We start from the raw sequence: 19,706 nt of genomic DNA, 5'->3' as shown, positions 1-19,706 counted from the left end.
ATTAATATTCTTTAATCAAGAGAAAACAGCTATTTATTTGTATATTAATGTATGTAGTGTAATATTACTATAGTTTAGAAATTTCAACTGCGGATTCAGGCAATTCTGCACATGCTTCCGAATCGCACACTATTAAAGAGTTCTTGTGATCTCTAAGGAAAGTGCTTGGGATGTCTGAGCTTATTGGAGAGTTTAATGTTTTATTAAGAATTTGGGCTTTGGAACTGCCAAATACCAATGTTATGACTTCTTTGGAGTTATCTAGCACTGTGGAGATTCCGACACTCAACGCATAACGAGGGACTTTCGAAAGATCATCGTTGAAGAAACGGGAGTTGGCATTGATGGTTGATTCTTCAAGCTCGACTTTACGGGTCTGGGAATCTCTGGCTGATCCAACTTCATTGAATGCGATATGGCCCTTGGCCCCTACCCCACCCATGAATATCTGGAATGGGGCATATTTGGCAATTTCTTCTTGGTAGGATTGACATTCTTTTTCAAAATCATCAGCCAACCCATTGAGGATATGGATGTTCTTCTCTTGTATGTCTATGTGGTTGAACAAGTTCTTGTACATGAAGTAATGATAGGATTGGTCGTTTGATGGTTCAAGGCCGCAGTATTCGTCCATGTTGAAAGTCACAACGTTCTTGAAGGAGACTTTCTTGTCATTGTACAATTCAACCAAGTGCTTATACACTGGTTCAGGAGAGGATCCTGTTGGTAAGCCCAAGACGAATGGTTTTGATTCTGTTGGCTGGAACTCATTGATTTTTTCAGCAATGTGTTCAGCCACAAATGCTGCACCTTGGTCTTTGGATTGGTACGCGATAAGTTGAACCATTATGAGGAATGTGTATGTGTGCGTGTCGGTATAATAGGATGTGAAAGAAGAAGCGGAATAAAAGAAACCTGGAGAGATGAGTTTTCTTTAATAACTTTTTATAAGCGTGATAAATCGTCAATAGCTGTTCCTCATCCCCCTTTTTGGTTATTATGTTGCAATTGCTCATTAATGTGCTTCCAATGTTGCATTCTGTTTTTTCTTTTGTGCACCTGCATAAATGCATGTTGGCGGATATCTGACAAATCAGTAAGTTACCGATAAACATACCAAAACAGTTAAACAGAATGCAGAAGCGAAATAGATCACAGTTCTATTGTATTTGTACTTTGTTATGCGAACATGTACGTACCTATTGTTGGTTTTCTGTTTTCGATTTTTGATCAAGATATATTTGCGTGTTTTATCATTCTCTCACTATAGTAGTCAACCAACGAGATTGATTACTGAGATAAAGAAGAAGGATAAAAAAAATGTTCTAGTTTCAAAAATTTTACATAGTTCTCAGAAGTCTTATAAGGGAAATCTTTAATATTTTATATTAAGAAGAATATATAAATATTTCATAAAAGTAATTAATTCGTTTGAAGTTCCAAATCGAAGTAATTTTGGTATAAAAGGAAAAAATGAAAGACTTAAGTCTCGAAGGAGGAGAAGATAAAAAGTTTTTCTAAGAATAAAAGCAAGTTGAAATTAAAAAGCAAAAAAAAAATAAAAAATAGTTTAACTAAATCACAAGTCACTTAATGAATAGTTAGCAACTGGAGAAGTTGGGTATTCAGTAATGTCAAAACGAATGTGTGGGACACCAGTGAAGTTTTCTGGCATAGACCAAGTAGAATTAAATGACCAGAAATCGTTGATGTTACTGTCAATATCAAAGTAAAAGATTTCACTAGTAAGATTAACATTACCAGAAACCTCCATTTTCAAGCCTGGCAAGTCAGCAATGGTAGTAAGGTTATCATTAGGATAAACATCAAATGCCGAAACCAAGAAAGTGAATGGGGCAGCGCCATCAGAAGCACTAGTGATGTTTGGATAGGTGATGTCCAAGAAACCTTCACCAGCAACTGCATGAATCCACGGTTGTGTTGGATGCAAGGTAATATAACCCATTCTACCTTCTCTAACATACCATTGAATCACCGCTGGATTGTATGCAGAAGAGGAGGTAGCTGGACCACCAATTTTAGATTCCATGATAGTTTCACCACCAACGTGAATGTAGTCGCTTGACCAGACACTGATGTTTCTTGGGTATGTGTCAAATGGTGGGGAGTAAGCCTGTCTAGTGAAGCTGTGTTCACCTGGGTAGGTTATGAACGATTGAAGAACATCTTCAGAAATCAATGGAACAATTTGAGGCATTCCCAAAGCGATCAAGTGAGAAAATCCAAAATCAGAGATATGGAACATACCAGAAATAGGGCCAGGCATTGGAGCATAGTCCCTGCCAACCAATCCCCAAACAGTAGAGGCGGTGATAGCAAAGTATTGATTCATATCAAACCCATAGGATCTGTCAAATGGACCAGCGAAATTCTTCAAATTGGCATTGTATAAGGATTTAGTCAAATTCATTAAACTTCCAAACATTTCTTCAGCATATGATGGCAATGAAGAACCTGCAGGAGCATATCTTATCCAAACACCAAGAGCAAACATATCAACACCAGTATAGGTTGGAGAGTTGAATTCTGAGAAAGTGTCATATTCTTTGAATAAGTCATAGATTTCTTTACCCCATTTTTCACCTGATTGGGTCATGTTGGTATTATTCAAATAGGAACCAGCATAAGATTGTAAGATACATCTCATCATCCATGGATTAGAATAAGCTGCATATAAATTGTCATCATCAACACCACCAACACGATACTGATCACCAATAGCCAACAAATACATCATTTCCTTAATAATAGCAACGGTTTCTTTGGATAATCTGTATTCGTAATCTTCAATCATAATAACAAAGGCAGCGCCAACGAAATCTCTCCAGTTTGGATCCCAACTGTTGTATGTGTTTGGTTCGTAAACACCCTCTTGTGGAGTTGGCTCATCTGGGCACTGTTGAATGTCACCGTACCATTGCTTTGAAGGGTCTTTGTATTGACCTTTGTAGAGGTTAGCAATAATTCTTTCAGCTCTAGCAACATCACCATTGCCGTTTCTAGCAACTAAACCAACAGCATACCAAGCACTTTGACGGGAGTCATAACGACCTGGCAAAGTGTTGTCTGCAGAAACAAGATACCCGATGTTTTCATCCCAGAAGCCATCCTGCCATGACATGGAAGTGTCAAACAAATCCTGAGCATTTTTGCTCATCACATATTTTTTGGAAGCAGCAGCAGGAGCAGCTTGCACATTAACGACGGAAAATAATAAAACCAAAAGGCTAGACAACACAGTAAACCCGAGCATGATTATATCTATTCAATAGATTCAATATACTTATGATTGTGTATGAAAAAAATAAAATAAAAAGATATGTAGTCAAGAAAATATGGAAAATCAGTCTGTTTATAAATGGTTTGTCTTCTATGTTTGTTAATTGCTTTATTGACGAGATAAAGAGTACGCAATGGCTTGTAAATTCTTGTTCTCCTGCATTCATTGTTATGCGCATTGATAGATAAGCTCACTTGTATATGGTGATACTCGAATATTTGAGAAGGATTGACGACTCGGTATTCTTTCACGTGGATGATCCTCCGGATTCTTGACTGAATGTGAAAAATCGTTGACTGATTATTCAACAAAATGCAACATAAAGACAAAGTTCTTTCATGAAGGTTGACGCGATGCATGATGCGTCATGCATGCCAGCATGTTGCATTGACAAGGTTTGCTGATGTTGCAACGTTTCCGCAAAAGAGAGACTCGGTTCCCTTATCTTTCCGCTAAGGAAAGAAAAAAGTGGCCGCTAGTCGTAAAAGATTCAGCAAAGTATTAGAAAGTTGAATCACGTTGTTGTTTGTGCACGCCAGTATCATTAGAGCTTTCAAAAGATAGAGAACAGTAAGAAATTTTGCAAAAAAAAAAAATTACACGAAAATTAAAAAAAATCTAAACGAAAGGTCGGGAGATTTTTGAAAAGAGTAAATAGAATACATTGCTATAATAAGAATTATATGGTAGCTAATTGGAAGTAAGAATTCCATGCAGTATATAGAGAATAGGGTGTAAGACATCCTTTGTATCAAAAATTAAAAGCCAAGGAATAGATATCCTCATCACATAGTCAAGTGTTAAAAGTGCTGTTAGATACAAGTAAAAACCAGCAAAACTGATTCCAGTTTATGGCTTCTTGCAGTCTTCGACAACCCCAACGTCTTTCTTCGTAGGTTTGAAGTAAAATCCTCACCGGTTTCGTCCGTAACAGGAGTGTTGACCGGAAAAGTCAAGCTGACCGAAGAAACCAATAGGAAAAGCACGAGAGTGAGTTCGCGCTACTTTAATTAATGGATACCAGAGAGGATAAATATATGGCTAATACTTGTATCATCAGCGCTTTAATTTTTTAAGGCTAGGATAAATGAAGAGAAGGAAATAGATAGTGGAAGGAAGTTTCTCTAAATTTATTTTATTCATGCGAAATACCTAATGCAATTAATGACAAAAAAATAGGAATCTATTTAAATGTAATAATTATATTGCTTCCTATTTTCAGTAGCATGCGAATATGAGCCGGCAATAATGTTAGGTTTGAATACCTGTTTATTGTGGTGCACATGATGAGGGAAATATCCAACCTCAACTGGTGGCAAATAATAATTATCATTAACTTTAAAATATTCATAACTGGATTCACCTGTTTCATCTTGTTGCTGTTTTTGTTTTTCTTTATCAATATTATCATCATTATCATCATCACGATTAACACTTTCAGCAGAATTATCAAAATTAACAGTATCACTGCTATCATTCATATTTTCATTATCATTGTTGCTATTATTTTTGTTAATGTTGACGATATCAGTAGAAGCAGTAGCATTATTAGCAGCGTTGGCAGTATCAGAAGCATTGCAATTACCGGGATAATTAGGAGCAATAGAAGCAGTGTAGTTGCCATTACGATCAGTAGTGCTAGAAATTGTGCTTGTAACAGTTACAGCTCCATTATCCTTGTTATTCTTTTCAGTGATCGCCTTTTCACCAGATTCGCCTAATCTTAATTGTGGTCCATGATTATTGTTGTTGAGTGAATTGGGGGTTTTGACTGCCATTTTAACCTCTAGATCTAGTGGCATTTTTGTTTCCATCTTTTGTCGTTTGAGAAGCGGGGTATCTGGAGACGCTTCACCACTTATGTTTTCTTGTACACTGTTCTCAAGTATCGGCAGGCTTAGAACTTTTTTATTTTTCCCAATCAATATATCTCCCTTATTTGAGTAGAAACTAGGATTGCGACCTCTAACAATGATGGGCTGTGACTCAAAAGATTTTTGGCTTGAAATACTACCTTGCTTATCTATGAATTCAACCGCTATGATAATGACATAAAATTTATTTGCAGCATCATGGCGGTTATTTGCGGTCGCTGATTTAAATCTTATCTGTTCCCACGAGATATTTAAGCTCTTTTGTTTGCAGTTCTTTTTGGTTGAAGCTAAATCTTCAAGACTCAATGTGGCCTCAGACTTGTTTAGCTGAAGACTATTATTATGAAACTTTAATATTTTATCATCGCTATCCAGCTGCTGCATTATGAACTCCTCTTCATTTTTAATTATGGAAAATTTATCACTATTATTATCTCGTTTCCTTAAGCTCGCAGACAATTTGATTCTAATCTTTTCCAACTCAACCTTGCTATCTAAGGATTCAAGAAACAAGTGTTCTCCTTTGCCAACTTTCATAAAATCAAAAATTAGCGAAAAAGCTATCGATATGGAATTCCTTCGGTAGCAAAAAAGTTGAGTTGAAAAAGATTCATTAACTGCTTCTCTGCATTCGGAAAATCTCTTGAAAGAATCTGGGTTAATGAAAATTCTTCCATTTATTAAGCCATCAAATTTTAATCCAATATTTTCATTTTTCAGATTTTTAATTGTAATTGGCTTTCCCCTATTTATGTCTCTGAATGATAGTACTGTACTGGAAATTAGTTGCATGGTGATTCCATGGTCATTTTTGGTTTGGTAATGCTTCACTATTGACTCTTCTGGGTTTGTTTTGGCCATTGCATTTAACGAATTTCTGCTGATTAGATCATCTGGTTCATTTTTATTATGGCTTTCACTATCAATGTTTTCAAATGATTCAGCATTTCCTGCAATAGTATCAACGGATTCCTTGGAGATCATCATATTACTATCAGTGCTTGTGGCAAGGTTACTAAACTTGTTACTAGAAACATTATCAAAGTTATTAATTCTATTACCATTGCTTCCATTGTTATACCCTTGATCGACAAGCATCATTCCAAATTGCAGATTTTGTTCGCCAATTGTTGGATATGATAGCCCATCAAAACCTAGCAAATTTGAAGTGAATGTAGCTTCCAACGGCAAATACCTAGCATAGCTTCCAATCAAATTATCAGTATTCACAGGCAAACCACCAGCATTCACATTAAGATCGATGTCATTTGCATTCCCGACCTCTGTTTGAATTTGTTCTGATCTAACTATTTCCCTATTCTCATCTTGTTCAGAGTTGATCATACGAGTATTCTGGAGCTCCTGTAAGAACAAAGAAGCAAATTCATCATCGATACTGTTATAGTTGATATTCATATCCATCAATAAAAGTTTTCAAATAGTTTATTAAGGTAGAGGAGTTGGAACAGAGGTATTGCCATTATTTCAAAAACAACATTCATATCAAAAAAAAAAAAAAAAAAATATATAAAATACGAATGAAGCGAGTAAGATCCTTTAATCGCTCTCTTTCTTTTTTTATTTTTAATGTATGGGTGCATCGGAGTTACCAAACACCCGGACACCTGATATCGCGATCTTAGCCCTTTTCCATATCAACCATTCGCTACACTAATCATCTTACCAAGTCAGTAGAAGAAAAACATTTATTTCTAATAGAGTTTAATATTTATTTAATTTAATATCTCTCAATCTAAGCTCATTTTCTTTTGGTTAACGTAAGCTGCAATACTTGCTCCGTATATACTACTGTCCTTTATAAAATTGAATGTGACCTTTGGCAAACCACGAGCCTTTGTTTCAACATCCAAAATTTCAAGAACTTTTGATTTATATTTTGGAAAATGTTCAAGCATTGATCCAACAACAGCTATATCCGCATTAGGGATGTTAGTAGTTCCACTAACTTCAAGCAAGGCAATTATATAGGATGCTAAAATGATGGAAGCACGAAGAATAATCACCTTTGTTATTATTTTCAAATTATTCAAGTCTTGAATTTTTAAGCCCTTCGCCGGAAATTTTTTATTCAAAGCCGACTGGAAACTCTCGAGGTTCTCACATTGATATAAAGTTGATAAACATTCTGCGGTCAATGAATATTCTGCTTCGAGGCCTTTAGGCACACCCCCTTCAAACGATTCATATCCATCAGCAATAATTTTCTCAACAGTCAATCTCACAATTTCAGGAATATATCTTCCAGAAGTCATAATTTCCAAAGGTTGGAAAACTCCGTAGGCCTCGGTAGTCAAGTGAGGAGGAAGAGTGGAGCCATCACCCATAATATCCCAGAGACCATTCAATTTCACATCGGCACTAGTAACGTACTCCTTCAAATGGGCACCTAAAAATGATGCTTCAGAGTTAAGTAATATCTTTTTATTGTCTGAATTCCCCGGTAAAGCATTCTTTTTGGTATCATTTAATAAACAAGAATCAACTAAAAAACAAGAATTGACACCAGTACCTTGAACTAGACCCAATTTCGCATTTTTGAAATATGATCCAGTAATTAGTACAGAAGTCGAATCATTGACAATAGAATAGACTTCTACTGGAATAGCAACTTTTGCAAATGACTCCTCAAAGATATCTTTCATATCTTTCTCTTTAAATTCGTCAATAACAGAGAACCCTTTGCCCAAATCGGAAATGTTTCCTCTATTTGGCGATGTAGTTTGATTAATTGGGAAACTCCAAGTAATTCCTAGCTTGATATTACCTCTAGAATTCTTTAAAGATTCTATGATATCTGCAGGGACGACTGATTTAAAATTCTCAGCGACCCATTGAAAGAATTTGTGGTCAAGGTTTTTATTTTGATCTTCAATTAACCAAGATTTATTTATCGTACATTCAGCTTGACGATCACCGTAGAATTTTACTATTGAAACTCGAAGAGTAGATCCTCCAATATCGATAATTGCAAAATTTCCCTTAACTTCATCATTTTCTTCACAAACGACATTAAAACAAGGAATCATACAGTTGCCAGATTTTAAGATTGCTTCGAAAATAGATTTCTTAAATCCCTCGGTAATTTGATCAAAGTTATTTCTCAATTCATTCGTCTTAAAATAAGATGTAAGCAACAGGGAAAGATCATCATCTCTCTTGTAGTTCATGTCTTGAGTGGCATCCGGATAGCCATTCACAATTCGACTAGAAACTAAGACAGGTTCTTGCCTCATTTTCGTCACGTTTAATAAAGCTTTCCACATATACATGAAGTCGAGGTCCTTTTTCTCACAGATTTAAGTTATCGAAGAAAACATAAAATAAAAAACTGATCTGGAGCTTCGTAAGTAGTTTTGAACTTGGTAAGCCGCAAACTGAGCTTTTCCTGGAGCGGCTTTTTCTTGAAGTAGCCTTTCAAAAATAGCAGATAGCTACGAGCTTGACTATGTTATTGCGAATTTCTGGCTTATAAAAAACCAATGGTAACAAACCAAGTAAGCCGTGAGTACAAAAATTGATCATGCTAATGATAAGTTTAATAGACAGCACATCTTGAATAACTTGTAACAACAAGTTTTTTTCACATGTAACATTGAGATCACTGGATGATTGTTCAGTGAAAACTGCTGCAACATAAAGGAAACTGGAGGACACTTCAGTGCAACATTGAAAGACTACCCGCCCCTAATGCATCGTTTTCGCTTACACCGCCTTTAGATGTCAATTTACTCTATACAGCAAGTCTTCTGAGTTGCAGCAGTAGTTTCTCCATGTTTTTTAAATATAGCTTGTGTAATACACCCTAGTATCACACCGAAAAGGAATTTCATTCATCATTGGACGTTAAGCAGCAAGCTCTTTTTTTTTCCGTTGAAAATGACTCACAATTCTGGAAAAAGAAAGGTGTGAATAACGTCCAGTGATATCAGAGAAGCCGAAGGATTCGGTTCCGTGAGATGTATGTGTCCTACTGGATTATATGATAAGTTCAGTCAGTAATCTTGTTGCACCTGCCATACCCGAGCTTTTCGGTTGTGCATATCTGTGCATGAGATACACTTTTTTTTCTTTTTTCTTTTTTTGGGAATTCTAGGGATCAGCCAAGGAATCATTTTATCAATTTGATTAATATATTTTGAACTTTTTTTCTTTTCCGGCCAATGCATTGCAAGAGGCAATAACAAACAAGGGGAAACTAACAAACACACTTTTCTATCAAGGATTGAAACTGACAAAATAACATAAAGAATGTCAAGGGCTTTGGAAATCGATATCTTTCGAGGATTAAACATCCTTGAGATGGAAAATACAGAATCTTGCGATGATTCTTTCTTCGATCATGCCAGCTATGATGATATGAAAATGAATTATGCCGATACAATCTTCCCGTGTTTCTCATTTATCAGTGGAATGCTTTTGAAGAGAGATAAGGTGGTACCTGCCAGAAAAAGCATACAATTGATTGGCCTAGGTATGGCGTTCAATTCTGTGCCAATGCTTCTTGAAAATGAAAAATTCAGGCCTTTGGGAGTGTTACAAAGACATGGCTTAAGTTCTATTATTCTAAATAATTTAGTGCCAATAAATTTTCGAAATTCAGTTTTGTTTCCATTAGCAATGTCTGGATTATGGCTTGCAGTCTCTTTTGGCCATGCCACTGATAAATCCAAACCATTCGACAATCAAGAACATACTGCTCAGCAGAAAATTGATTCCATATTTTTTGGTGGACGTACCTATCATGAAAACTTTGATCCAGAAGGCTTGCTTGGATCTTTTATGACATCCGTCACTATATGGAGTGGGTACTGGTTTATGCAACAGAATTTATCTAATTTGCATTCATTTTTGGCAGGAGCCGGCTTCCTTGGAGCAGGCTATTTGGTTAGCAAGGTATTCCCTGCTCATTTTCCTGTTTCAAAACCTTTATGGACCCCTGCTTTTGCTTTAACTTCTAATGGGTGGAGCATCTTGAAATATCTCGCAGTGAAAAATGCAATTCCATACTTGCCAAGCTTGGTTAAGAATCTTTTAGCTATTGTGGGTAAACAATCTATGGAGGTTTACTTTTTGGGAGAAATCTTGCTATTGATACTGAAATATGAATTTACTGAGAACACTTCCATTTGGAAGATGGCTCAATCTGGACTAAACAAGATATTTAGCTCGGCAATTACAAAGACCATTCTTACTCTCACCTTTGATATATCATTGGTTGGATTTGCTTACTGGTGTAATGCTAACGGATGGAAAATCAGACTTCTTTAGACTACGTATTTCGTCAAATAAACTTCTATGAACAAATCTATTGTATCAGTAAGATCGTATTGATTCACTTGCTTCTTTCTTTTTTCTGTTTTTCCAGATTATCATTTGCTTACTCAGTAAAAAACCTCAACCGTCATCGTATGATGGAACGCTATGCTACACTATGGTACTCTACTGTAGATTTCCAGTGAAGTGAGTAATATCCTACAGTAACATTTCCATGCAGGCGCCTCTTATCTATCCCGGAGTCATGCGACCCGCAAAATAATCCAAAATAATTCCTTATCGCGCACTAATCCCCACAGTGGAAAGGTTAATTTTGATGTTCCATTTTTTTTTCACAGCGGAAATGCTGCCATGTTTTGCTTAGTGAACAATTAACCGTTATCGATACCAAACTAAACCTGCAATCGATTTGCAAGATGTATATAAACATTCGATATCATCCGAAATAGTTACGGTTATTTCAAGAAAAAATTAATACATTGATAGAAAATAAAAATCATTAACAATAGGAAGATATAACTAATTATAATGTCCGATATTATCAAAGAGAAACAGAGTGATGAAGTTGAAGCGGAAATCGAACAGACTTTCTTCGATTCTAAAAACCATGCTCAATATGAGAAGGATATTGGAATTTTAGAAGCTGTGAAAAAGTATCCTAAAGAAGTCTTCTGGTGTTCTGTTTTCTGCTTAGGGGTGGTCATGTCTGGTTATGATTCCCAAATCATTTCATCATTTTATGCTTTGCCAGCATTCCAAAAAAGATTCGGGGATTTGGCAGACGATGGAACCTACCAAATTAGTGCTGCATGGCAAACTGCCCTTGGTATGGGCTCCCCAATTGGTCAAGTTATTGGTACTTTGGGGATTGCGTGGCCACTTGAATGGTTTGGAAGAAAGAAGACTTACTTCGTTGTTAACATTGGATGCTTGGGTTTGATCTTCATGCAATTTTTTGCTCCTTCTTTGGGAGTTTTGACAGCCGGGGAAATCTTGGCTGGTATTTTGTGGGGTTGTATGGTTTTGATTGGTCCTCTTTATGCTTCAGAAGTTGCTCAAATTAAATTGAGAGGTATTTTGACGGCTATGAGTAATTTGTGTTTCATCATTGGTCAATTCATTGCTAATGGTGTCGCTGATGGTTTTGCTAATAATTCCACAGAATGGGCCTATAAAGTTCCATTTGCCATTCAATGGCTTTGGCCTTTGCTTATTCTTGCCTTGCTTCCATTCGCCCCAGAGTCCCCATATTGGTTGGTGCGTCAAAAGAAATTTGATGAAGCTAGAAAATCAATTAAACAAATTTCTGCGAAATCTGTTTCTGATGAGCACATTGATGACAGATTGCAATTGGTTATCGAAACAGATAAATTGGAACAGGAAATGAACCAGACTACTTCCTACATGGATATCTTTAAAGGCAGTAATCTCAGAAGAACTGAAATCTGTACCGTTGTTTATGTCGTTCAAGTTTTGTGTGGTGTTCCTTTTGTCATGAATTATAGTACTTACTTCTTTGAGCTTGCTGGTTTACCAACTAAAAGAGCATTTGATTTATCTCTTGGTGGTACAGCTATTGGTTTTGCTGCCACATGTTGTACTGGGGTTTTATTGGCGTATGTTGGTAGAAGACCACTATATAACACAGCATTGGCTTTCACTACTGTGTTATTGTGGATCATTGGTTTCATTGATATTCCAAAGAACTACTTTAATAGACCTGAACTTGCTAATACTCAAGCTGGTTTAATGTTGGTGTGGTCCTTCGTTTACCAACTTTCTGCAGGGCCTTTATGTTTCGTCATCAACGGTGAAATTCCTTCCACTAAATTGAGAAGTAAAACTATTGCTTTTGCAACCGCTGTTCAAGCAACTTTCTTTGTTGCTGCTACTGTTGCTTTACCATATATGTTGAACCCAGGTAATGGTGATTTGCGTGGTAAGACTGGTTTTATTTTCGCTGCTTTCTCTACTTTGTGTGTGGTCTGGGCTTACTTTAGATTACCAGAAACTGCAGACAGAAGTTTTGAAGAATTGGATATCATGTTTCACAGAGGTGTTGCAACTAGAAAATTCAAAAACTATGTCATTGAAGCAGAAGCTGCTATCTAAAAATAAAGCTTTATTTCTGCGTTGCAGTCGATTTTTCATTTTAATTTTTTTCTTTCTATTTGCCAAACCTTCTTACAATTTTCTATTTAATCTTTTCCACTTTTTTTTTCGTTATTTCCTCACCTTGGTTTTTTTACTACCTTAATGGTTCCTATCTAGTTAATCTGATATTCATCATGCTTTTGTATTCAATAGATGCGAGCATCAACACGTAAAGTAAATGAACAGAGTTGCTACAGAAAAGAAGGAAGAGAGGGAAAAATAAAACTGTCAAACGATGCAAATAACAACTATTATCTATTTCTCAACTATAGAATCTCTCAAAGCCCTCTGGTGTGTTTATTATCGGCAACTTGCTGATTTATCACATTTATGCAGGTGCACAAAAGAAAAAACAGAATGCAACATTGGAAGCACATTAATGAGCAATTGCAACATAATAACCAAAAAGGGGGATGAGGAACAGCTATTGACGATTTATCACGCTTATAAAAAGTTATTAAAGAAAACTCATCTCTCCAGGTTTCTTTTATTCCGCTTCTTCTTTCACATCCTATTATACCGACACGCACACATACACATTCCTCATAATGGTTCAACTTATCGCGTACCAATCCAAAGACCAAGGTGCAGCATTTGTGGCTGAACACATTGCTGAAAAAATCAATGAGTTCCAGCCAACAGAATCAAAACCATTCGTCTTGGGCTTACCAACAGGATCCTCTCCTGAACCAGTGTATAAGCACTTGGTTGAATTGTACAATGACAAGAAAGTCTCCTTCAAGAACGTTGTGACTTTCAACATGGACGAATACTGCGGCCTTGAACCATCAAACGACCAATCCTATCATTACTTCATGTACAAGAACTTGTTCAACCACATAGACATACAAGAGAAGAACATCCATATCCTCAATGGGTTGGCTGATGATTTTGAAAAAGAATGTCAATCCTACCAAGAAGAAATTGCCAAATATGCCCCATTCCAGATATTCATGGGTGGGGTAGGGGCCAAGGGCCATATCGCATTCAATGAAGTTGGATCAGCCAGAGATTCCCAGACCCGTAAAGTCGAGCTTGAAGAATCAACCATCAATGCCAACTCCCGTTTCTTCAACGATGATCTTTCGAAAGTCCCTCGTTATGCGTTGAGTGTCGGAATCTCCACAGTGCTAGATAACTCCAAAGAAGTCATAACATTGGTATTTGGCAGTTCCAAAGCCCAAATTCTTAATAAAACATTAAACTCTCCAATAAGCTCAGACATCCCAAGCACTTTCCTTAGAGATCACAAGAACTCTTTAATAGTGTGCGATTCGGAAGCATGTGCAGAATTGCCTGAATCCGCAGTTGAAATTTCTAAACTATAGTAATATTACACTACATACATTAATATACAAATAAATAGCTGTTTTCTCTTGATTAAAGAATATTAATTATAATACAAACGTAAATATCTAACTTCTCCCCATTACAGAATAATAATTGTAATACTTTTCTAGCACCTTGAACCCGTTGTCCTGCAAACTGCCAATCTGTTTCTCATCAATGTCGGTGATGAAGCATTCAGAACAGTTGCTGTATTGACTCTTAATGTACATTAGTGCAGTGCAAATCAATCCCAACTCAAACACTTCCGAAAGGGTGGTGTACAATGGGTCGATGAAATGGCCAGCTATACAAGCAAAACCTTGGTCCTTGGGCTTTCGGGCATTGTCACTCCCTCTGGAAAATTCTAGAAACGGGAAAAACTTTGAAAATTTAGAGTTACCGTTAAATACAATCAAACTACCAACCACTGATCTTCTCGTTGGCTCCAAAGCCACAATTATATCCAAATTACCAGAGCCATCAAGATACTGTTTATCGCCATCAGCAGCACAGAAATCTTTATATAATTCTAGATAAATCTCGTAATTATTATTAGCTTTGTTGGCACTGTGGCTATCAGTATCTTCCTCGTAGGTATTTAGTGAGTTCTTTCCCTTTTGTAGTGCAAACACATCTGCGGGATTCCTGCAAATATCAAACATTATCCCTACCACTTGGAGCTGGCGAACCAAATTTTCAGAGACTTTCCAGCTAAGAATGTCGTCGAGCTTCATTAGATGTCGCACCTTTCTTTGGATTGGCTGGTTCAATAGTCTTGTTGCAAAGGGGTTGTCCAGGTCTTTGGTAGCGTCGGAAAATGATAAAGCTTGGCTTGAGTATTCGGGTTTTGATTTGGCTGCATCGCTAACATTATCAGCTAATAAAGTACTGACGCTCATTCTGTCAGAGTTTTTAATATTCAATGATATAGATTCACCATTAACATCACGCTTTTTACTCTTTCTCTGTGGAATGTTGCCAGATGACATGAACAGCTCATCACCGAAGTTCCAGCCAAAAGACTTGAAAAAGTTGACACCGCCAGTATTCTCATCAGAAAAATTGAGCAACAAATCATTGGCCAGCGTCAACTTCGGATATCCCCCTCCCAAATAGACCCTGCTGCAATTAGCCTCCTCGAAGAGATATTTCATTGTTTTTGAATATAAATGACTTCCAATTGCAATGTTTCTCTTATTTTTATCAACCAACAAGAGTAGGAAATTCCCCACATTATCATTCAGAGATTTAGAGTGCTCACAATGGAACCAGGTCGTCGATATCCCCAAAATCGTTTTCGAACTAGTGTTTCTTACCACAAAACTCCGGTGGTGCTCACTATCAAGATAAAACCTCTTCAAGCTCGTCAAGGATGATTCCGCAGCAGAAAAGGCTAGATAATGGTTGTTTTTCAATAGGTTTATCAAATTATCCCAATCCCGTGTGAAGTTGAACGCTTCAACTAACCAGCTATGTTTACCTTTTTTCTTACCTCCATTACCATCAATGAACTTCTTATTGCCAATAGTGAATCCCGGAATCTTCCCCGTAGGAACATAATCTCCGAACAACACTTCCGGAAGATGCATTAGTGCATTGATGGTGTAATCGTACGTACAAATATACCCAGTTGGAGAGCCCCCAATATTAATATCGTACAAGAAATCCATTGGAGAGGAAACACTGATTATAATCATTTGGCGGGTCTCCCTTCGTTGTGCCTGGCCTCTATGTCGAATCGTCAGTGAATTGCAAAGCATCGAAACATGTTTGGAAACCCCAACTTGATACAAATTTTTCGTGGTTTCTGCAGAGAAAAATAAAATGACTTTCGATTTCAAAATGAGCTCTTCGTGAAACGATGTCAACCCATTAGAATTGTAACTGGTGTGATAGATCTTGTATCCCGGCCGATACTCCGACAATAATTTCCCTAACTCAATGAAAACATCTTCTCCGTAGTTAAGATTTAGTTTGGCATAATCATCAGCAGCAATATTGTTGATATGTGATCTATTACCATGCTCATCCACAGTCTCATAAAGCGGCGAGATCAAAGGAGTCAATAATAGAATGGTGTTCTCCTTTTCCACATTCGGACTCAAAAACCTGGTTATCGGAAGCCCGGCGTCTCTGATAACCGTGATTGATTTTTTGTACGCCAAGCTGGAAATCAATCTATGCTGGTTCAAAATATCCTGGGTCAACATTCCCTGTTGCTCAATGACCTCTGGCCAGCTCGGTAACTGACGTTGTAAGTTTTCAATTCTCAGTAAAGATTGACGCAAAATACTCGGATCAATCAACTCATCGCCAACAACAGACTGCATTGCTAGTATCGCCTCCTCTTGGATCTTGAAGTTACTGCACAACATGATCAAGTCACAACCCACGGAAAATGCCGATATGCATCCTTGAACCACCCCAAAGTTTCTATCTAGCGCCTCTAGTAGCAAACACTCGCTAATGACGATCCCTTTGAACTGCAATTTTCCCCTCAACATATTGGTAACAATCGTTGGGCTCAAACAGGCGTGCAAATCGTTACTATTGACCCCTGGCACGGCACATCCTCCAACTAACACACTATCTAAAAGACCCGCATTAATCAAGTCTTTATAAGGAACAAGATTAAATTCCATCATTTGTTCTGTGGACTCAACAATCATCGGGAGCTCGAAATTCGAGTTAACAGTGGCCGATCCATAGCCAGGAAAATGTTTGCCACAATTGAACAACTTCTCATCTCGAAAGGCTTGGGCCGCGGCTTTACCAAATCTCAGCACTAATTTAACCCCATATCCATAAGATCTCACCCCAATCATCTGTTGTTGGAACGTGTTGGTCCCATTTTTCAAAATATCCAACACTGGCCCCAAATGCATGGAAAACCCAATGGATTTCAACTCTTTGGCGACTGCACGATGTACTTGATAAACCAACTCCTCGGATCCCGTCGCTCCCAAAGACATGGCTCCTGGGAATTGTGTGATAAAGTTCTTGTCGAAAAGAGAATTTAGCATTCCTCCTTCCTCATCAATAACAAAGATGATCGGATAATTGTACCCAGAGTGCATGGCGAGGGCTTGTAAATCATGGATCAATTTTTTCGCCTGAGCAGCATTGATGAAGTTCCTCCCACTCAATATGATGCTGCTGACACGATATTTGGTGATAAGAGTATGGATTTCCTGGGTGACATCGGTTCCTTCGAACCCCACCATAAACAATTTTCCAACAATATCCATAGTTTGGTGATATTAATTATGTTCAGTCAGGCTTTCATCATCATGCTGGTCCAATAACAATACTCTGGCCAACGTGGTTTAGAGTCAACAGTATAAAATAACAAGTAAGCTGAAAGATTTGCAGCAGGTTGGCAGTGACTCCAAGATGACTTCAGGCCGTAGTGAATGTGGAATATTCTAATGTTGCACTAATTGTTACGGTGCATTACCCGGTGGCTGTTATCGTGAATTGGTTAGCGATCCTCGTCTTGGTGGTATTGATCAACGTGGGCACGAAAGAAGAGAAACTAGAATTGGATCAGTGGATATTTGTTAGCAAGGTTTCAGTGGGTGATGTTTTTCTTCTCAAGCTATGGAATCTCGTGCTTATTTAACGTATTCTTTCGTAGACTTGTACGGAGAAATCAATGCAACACTGGGTGCAACTGCAACAATAAGCTCGCATCTTTTCCCAATAATATGGATATTATTATGTATACTGCGGATATATATATATATATATATATATATTGAAAGATATTCCGACTATAGTTTTGTAACACTTTTTCCACTCTTCAACCAATATATAACCCCTGACCAACTAATAATAATAATAATACCCAACCATAGCAATGGCCAACATAATCCACTTCACCAACTGCACATTGGCAGACAATGCCCAACTAATTGAAAAAGATTTATACATCGATGCCGCCTCGGGGATCATCATCGACAAACCAACAGGTGCAAGCCCCAAGAAAATAGAGACCATAGACCTCCAAGGCTTGATCATTTCTCCTGGATTCATCGACATCCAGATCAACGGATGTTTCGGTTTGGACTACTCAACCACCCTCAGTAATGACTCATCAAAAGCACAATTCGTTCAGCAATATAACAAGTCCATGGAAAAATTGCTCCAGCACGGGGTCACCAGTATTTGTCCAACCGTTACTTCCAGCTTTTCTGATGTCTACAGAGATGTGTTGCTAATATTGGGATTGAAGACCCGGTCTGCATCCAAGGCGGATTCTTTGGGGGCCCATATTGAAGGGCCATTTATTTCTCCATTGAAGAAAGGGTGTCATCCTCCAGAAACAATCACCACAATGAAAGAAGGCTACCAGTCCTTAAAACAGAGATACGGTGATGATTTTGAAAAATACACTGCAATCCTCACTGCTGCCCCGGAGATCGAAGGGAGCTTGGACGTGATATCTCAAGTCACCAAAGAAAAAGAGATAGTTTTTTCCATTGGTCACACCATGGCCGATTTCAATACCGCAGTGCAAGCAGTCAAAAACGGTGCATCAATGATGACCCATCTTTACAACGCTATGCCTGCTTACAGTGCCAGAAACCCTGGGGTTGTGGGGTTGATTTCCGCCACCATTGACCAATTACCAGCTGAAAAAATCCCGTACTATGGTATAGTATCTGATGGTGTTCATGTCCACCCAAGTGCTGTGAAAGCCGCATATGATGCCAACCCTAACAAAGCAATTCTCGTCACTGATGCAATGTACTTGATTGGGTTGGAAGATGGGTTGCACACCAGAGGTAATCAGAAGATAGAGAAAAAGGGGAATTTATTGTTATTGGAAAATACAGAGACCATCGCCGGCTCAGCCACTCACTTATTGGAGTGTGCCCATAACCTCATAAAATGGACGGGGATTCCTCTTGAGAAGGCTTTGGCTACCATCACCAATAATCCATCCAGCTCTTTAAACCTTTCTAAAAGAAAAGGGTTTTTGAATCCAGGGTGTGATGCTGATATCAATATATTGACCAAGTCGGGTGAATTGAAGGCAGTCTACAAGCTTGGTCAAAAGATCCACAGCTTTTGATTCGCAGCAGAGAAAATTTAATTTAGAGTGAAATATAGATGAAAACTTTCCTTAAATATAAGGAGAATAAATAAATGACTAACGACCAATCAGAATAAACGTTAATGGAGTTGAGAAGTGGCTGGGCAATATAGTGAAAAAAATCAATTGATTAAGGTGTTTATGTAATTCTGTATTCAATCTTGCTTGTTTCATTTAGCTGTTTCTTGTAACTACTGAGATACCCGTATGCATATATATTAAGAGCCATGATACAGTAAATTCAATGTTACACAGAGTCAGAAATATCTTTCTTTAAGAACACTAAAAAATCCAACGATTTATGCTCCTATTGTTCTTGATGGGTTACTACTCTGTCTACTATACTCATGTTGTCTGCGTCACCACTTCCAGGGTCACCCTGCCTGTTAACAACATAACATCCGGGTGATGTTTGTGATGTGCTAAGTCTTAGGATTCTTCGCTGTTATCTTTAAATTGGTGAAACATTTGGAATCGCTGGTAACTTCAGGGGCCTTATTTTCGTCGGTATCTTCATCTTATCAGAAAGAAATATTGATTCCTCATTTGGTTTTTTATTTGCTTTTATAGAAACCATTATTTTCAACCCTTTCTCATTTTATTTTTTTTTTTTTTCATTTTTCCGGCTTGCGGTTTTGTTTCACCAAGCATTAGT

At 37.6% G+C, this 19,706-nt stretch overlaps 9 protein-coding genes across 9 annotated transcripts; 4 read left to right on the top strand and 5 right to left on the bottom strand. All coding sequences in view use genetic code 12, as the record gives it.

Moving 5' to 3' along the window:
• Positions 1-67: 67 nt before the first annotated feature.
• DASC09_025110 (glucosamine-6-phosphate deaminase) lies at positions 68-847 on the bottom strand (the record flags this gene model as incomplete). Its single annotated transcript, XM_064996114.1, has 1 exon — positions 68-847. The coding sequence occupies one exon, from the start codon at positions 845-847 to the stop codon at positions 68-70; it is 780 nt and encodes a 259-aa protein (XP_064852186.1).
• Positions 848-1,579: 732 nt separating this feature from the next.
• DASC09_025100 (uncharacterized protein) lies at positions 1,580-3,274 on the bottom strand (the record flags this gene model as incomplete). The annotated part of the gene is made up of 1 exon (XM_064996113.1): positions 1,580-3,274. One exon carries the CDS (start codon positions 3,272-3,274, stop codon positions 1,580-1,582), a length of 1,695 nt encoding a protein of 564 aa, XP_064852185.1.
• Positions 3,275-4,488: 1,214 nt separating this feature from the next.
• Positions 4,489-6,597, bottom strand: DASC09_025090 (uncharacterized protein; the record flags this gene model as incomplete). The annotated part of the gene is made up of 1 exon (XM_064996112.1): positions 4,489-6,597. One exon carries the CDS (start codon positions 6,595-6,597, stop codon positions 4,489-4,491), a length of 2,109 nt encoding a protein of 702 aa, XP_064852184.1.
• A 326-nt stretch (positions 6,598-6,923) lies between these two features.
• DASC09_025080 (hexokinase family protein) lies at positions 6,924-8,429 on the bottom strand (the record flags this gene model as incomplete). Its single annotated transcript, XM_064996111.1, has 1 exon — positions 6,924-8,429. The coding sequence occupies one exon, from the start codon at positions 8,427-8,429 to the stop codon at positions 6,924-6,926; it is 1,506 nt and encodes a 501-aa protein (XP_064852183.1).
• Positions 8,430-9,444: 1,015 nt separating this feature from the next.
• Positions 9,445-10,464, top strand: DASC09_025070 (uncharacterized protein; the record flags this gene model as incomplete). The annotated part of the gene is made up of 1 exon (XM_064996110.1): positions 9,445-10,464. The coding sequence occupies one exon, from the start codon at positions 9,445-9,447 to the stop codon at positions 10,462-10,464; it is 1,020 nt and encodes a 339-aa protein (XP_064852182.1).
• A 534-nt stretch (positions 10,465-10,998) lies between these two features.
• Positions 10,999-12,582, top strand: DASC09_025060 (uncharacterized protein; the record flags this gene model as incomplete). Its single annotated transcript, XM_064996109.1, has 1 exon — positions 10,999-12,582. The coding sequence occupies one exon, from the start codon at positions 10,999-11,001 to the stop codon at positions 12,580-12,582; it is 1,584 nt and encodes a 527-aa protein (XP_064852181.1).
• Positions 12,583-13,172: 590 nt separating this feature from the next.
• On the top strand, positions 13,173-13,952 carry DASC09_025050 (glucosamine-6-phosphate deaminase; the record flags this gene model as incomplete). Its single annotated transcript, XM_064996108.1, has 1 exon — positions 13,173-13,952. One exon carries the CDS (start codon positions 13,173-13,175, stop codon positions 13,950-13,952), a length of 780 nt encoding a protein of 259 aa, XP_064852180.1.
• Positions 13,953-14,039: 87 nt separating this feature from the next.
• On the bottom strand, positions 14,040-17,201 carry DASC09_025040 (uncharacterized protein; the record flags this gene model as incomplete). The annotated part of the gene is made up of 1 exon (XM_064996107.1): positions 14,040-17,201. One exon carries the CDS (start codon positions 17,199-17,201, stop codon positions 14,040-14,042), a length of 3,162 nt encoding a protein of 1,053 aa, XP_064852179.1.
• Positions 17,202-17,812: 611 nt separating this feature from the next.
• On the top strand, positions 17,813-19,030 carry DASC09_025030 (uncharacterized protein; the record flags this gene model as incomplete). The annotated part of the gene is made up of 1 exon (XM_064996106.1): positions 17,813-19,030. One exon carries the CDS (start codon positions 17,813-17,815, stop codon positions 19,028-19,030), a length of 1,218 nt encoding a protein of 405 aa, XP_064852178.1.
• Positions 19,031-19,706: the final 676 nt, after the last annotated feature.

The sequence above is a fragment of the Saccharomycopsis crataegensis genome, assembly GCF_037102585.1.
Source record: "Saccharomycopsis crataegensis DNA, jcf7180000000075, whole genome shotgun sequence".
Taxonomy (NCBI): domain Eukaryota; kingdom Fungi; phylum Ascomycota; class Saccharomycetes; order Ascoideales; family Saccharomycopsidaceae; genus Saccharomycopsis; species Saccharomycopsis crataegensis.
This window is presented reverse-complemented; position numbering and strand designations above follow the sequence as displayed.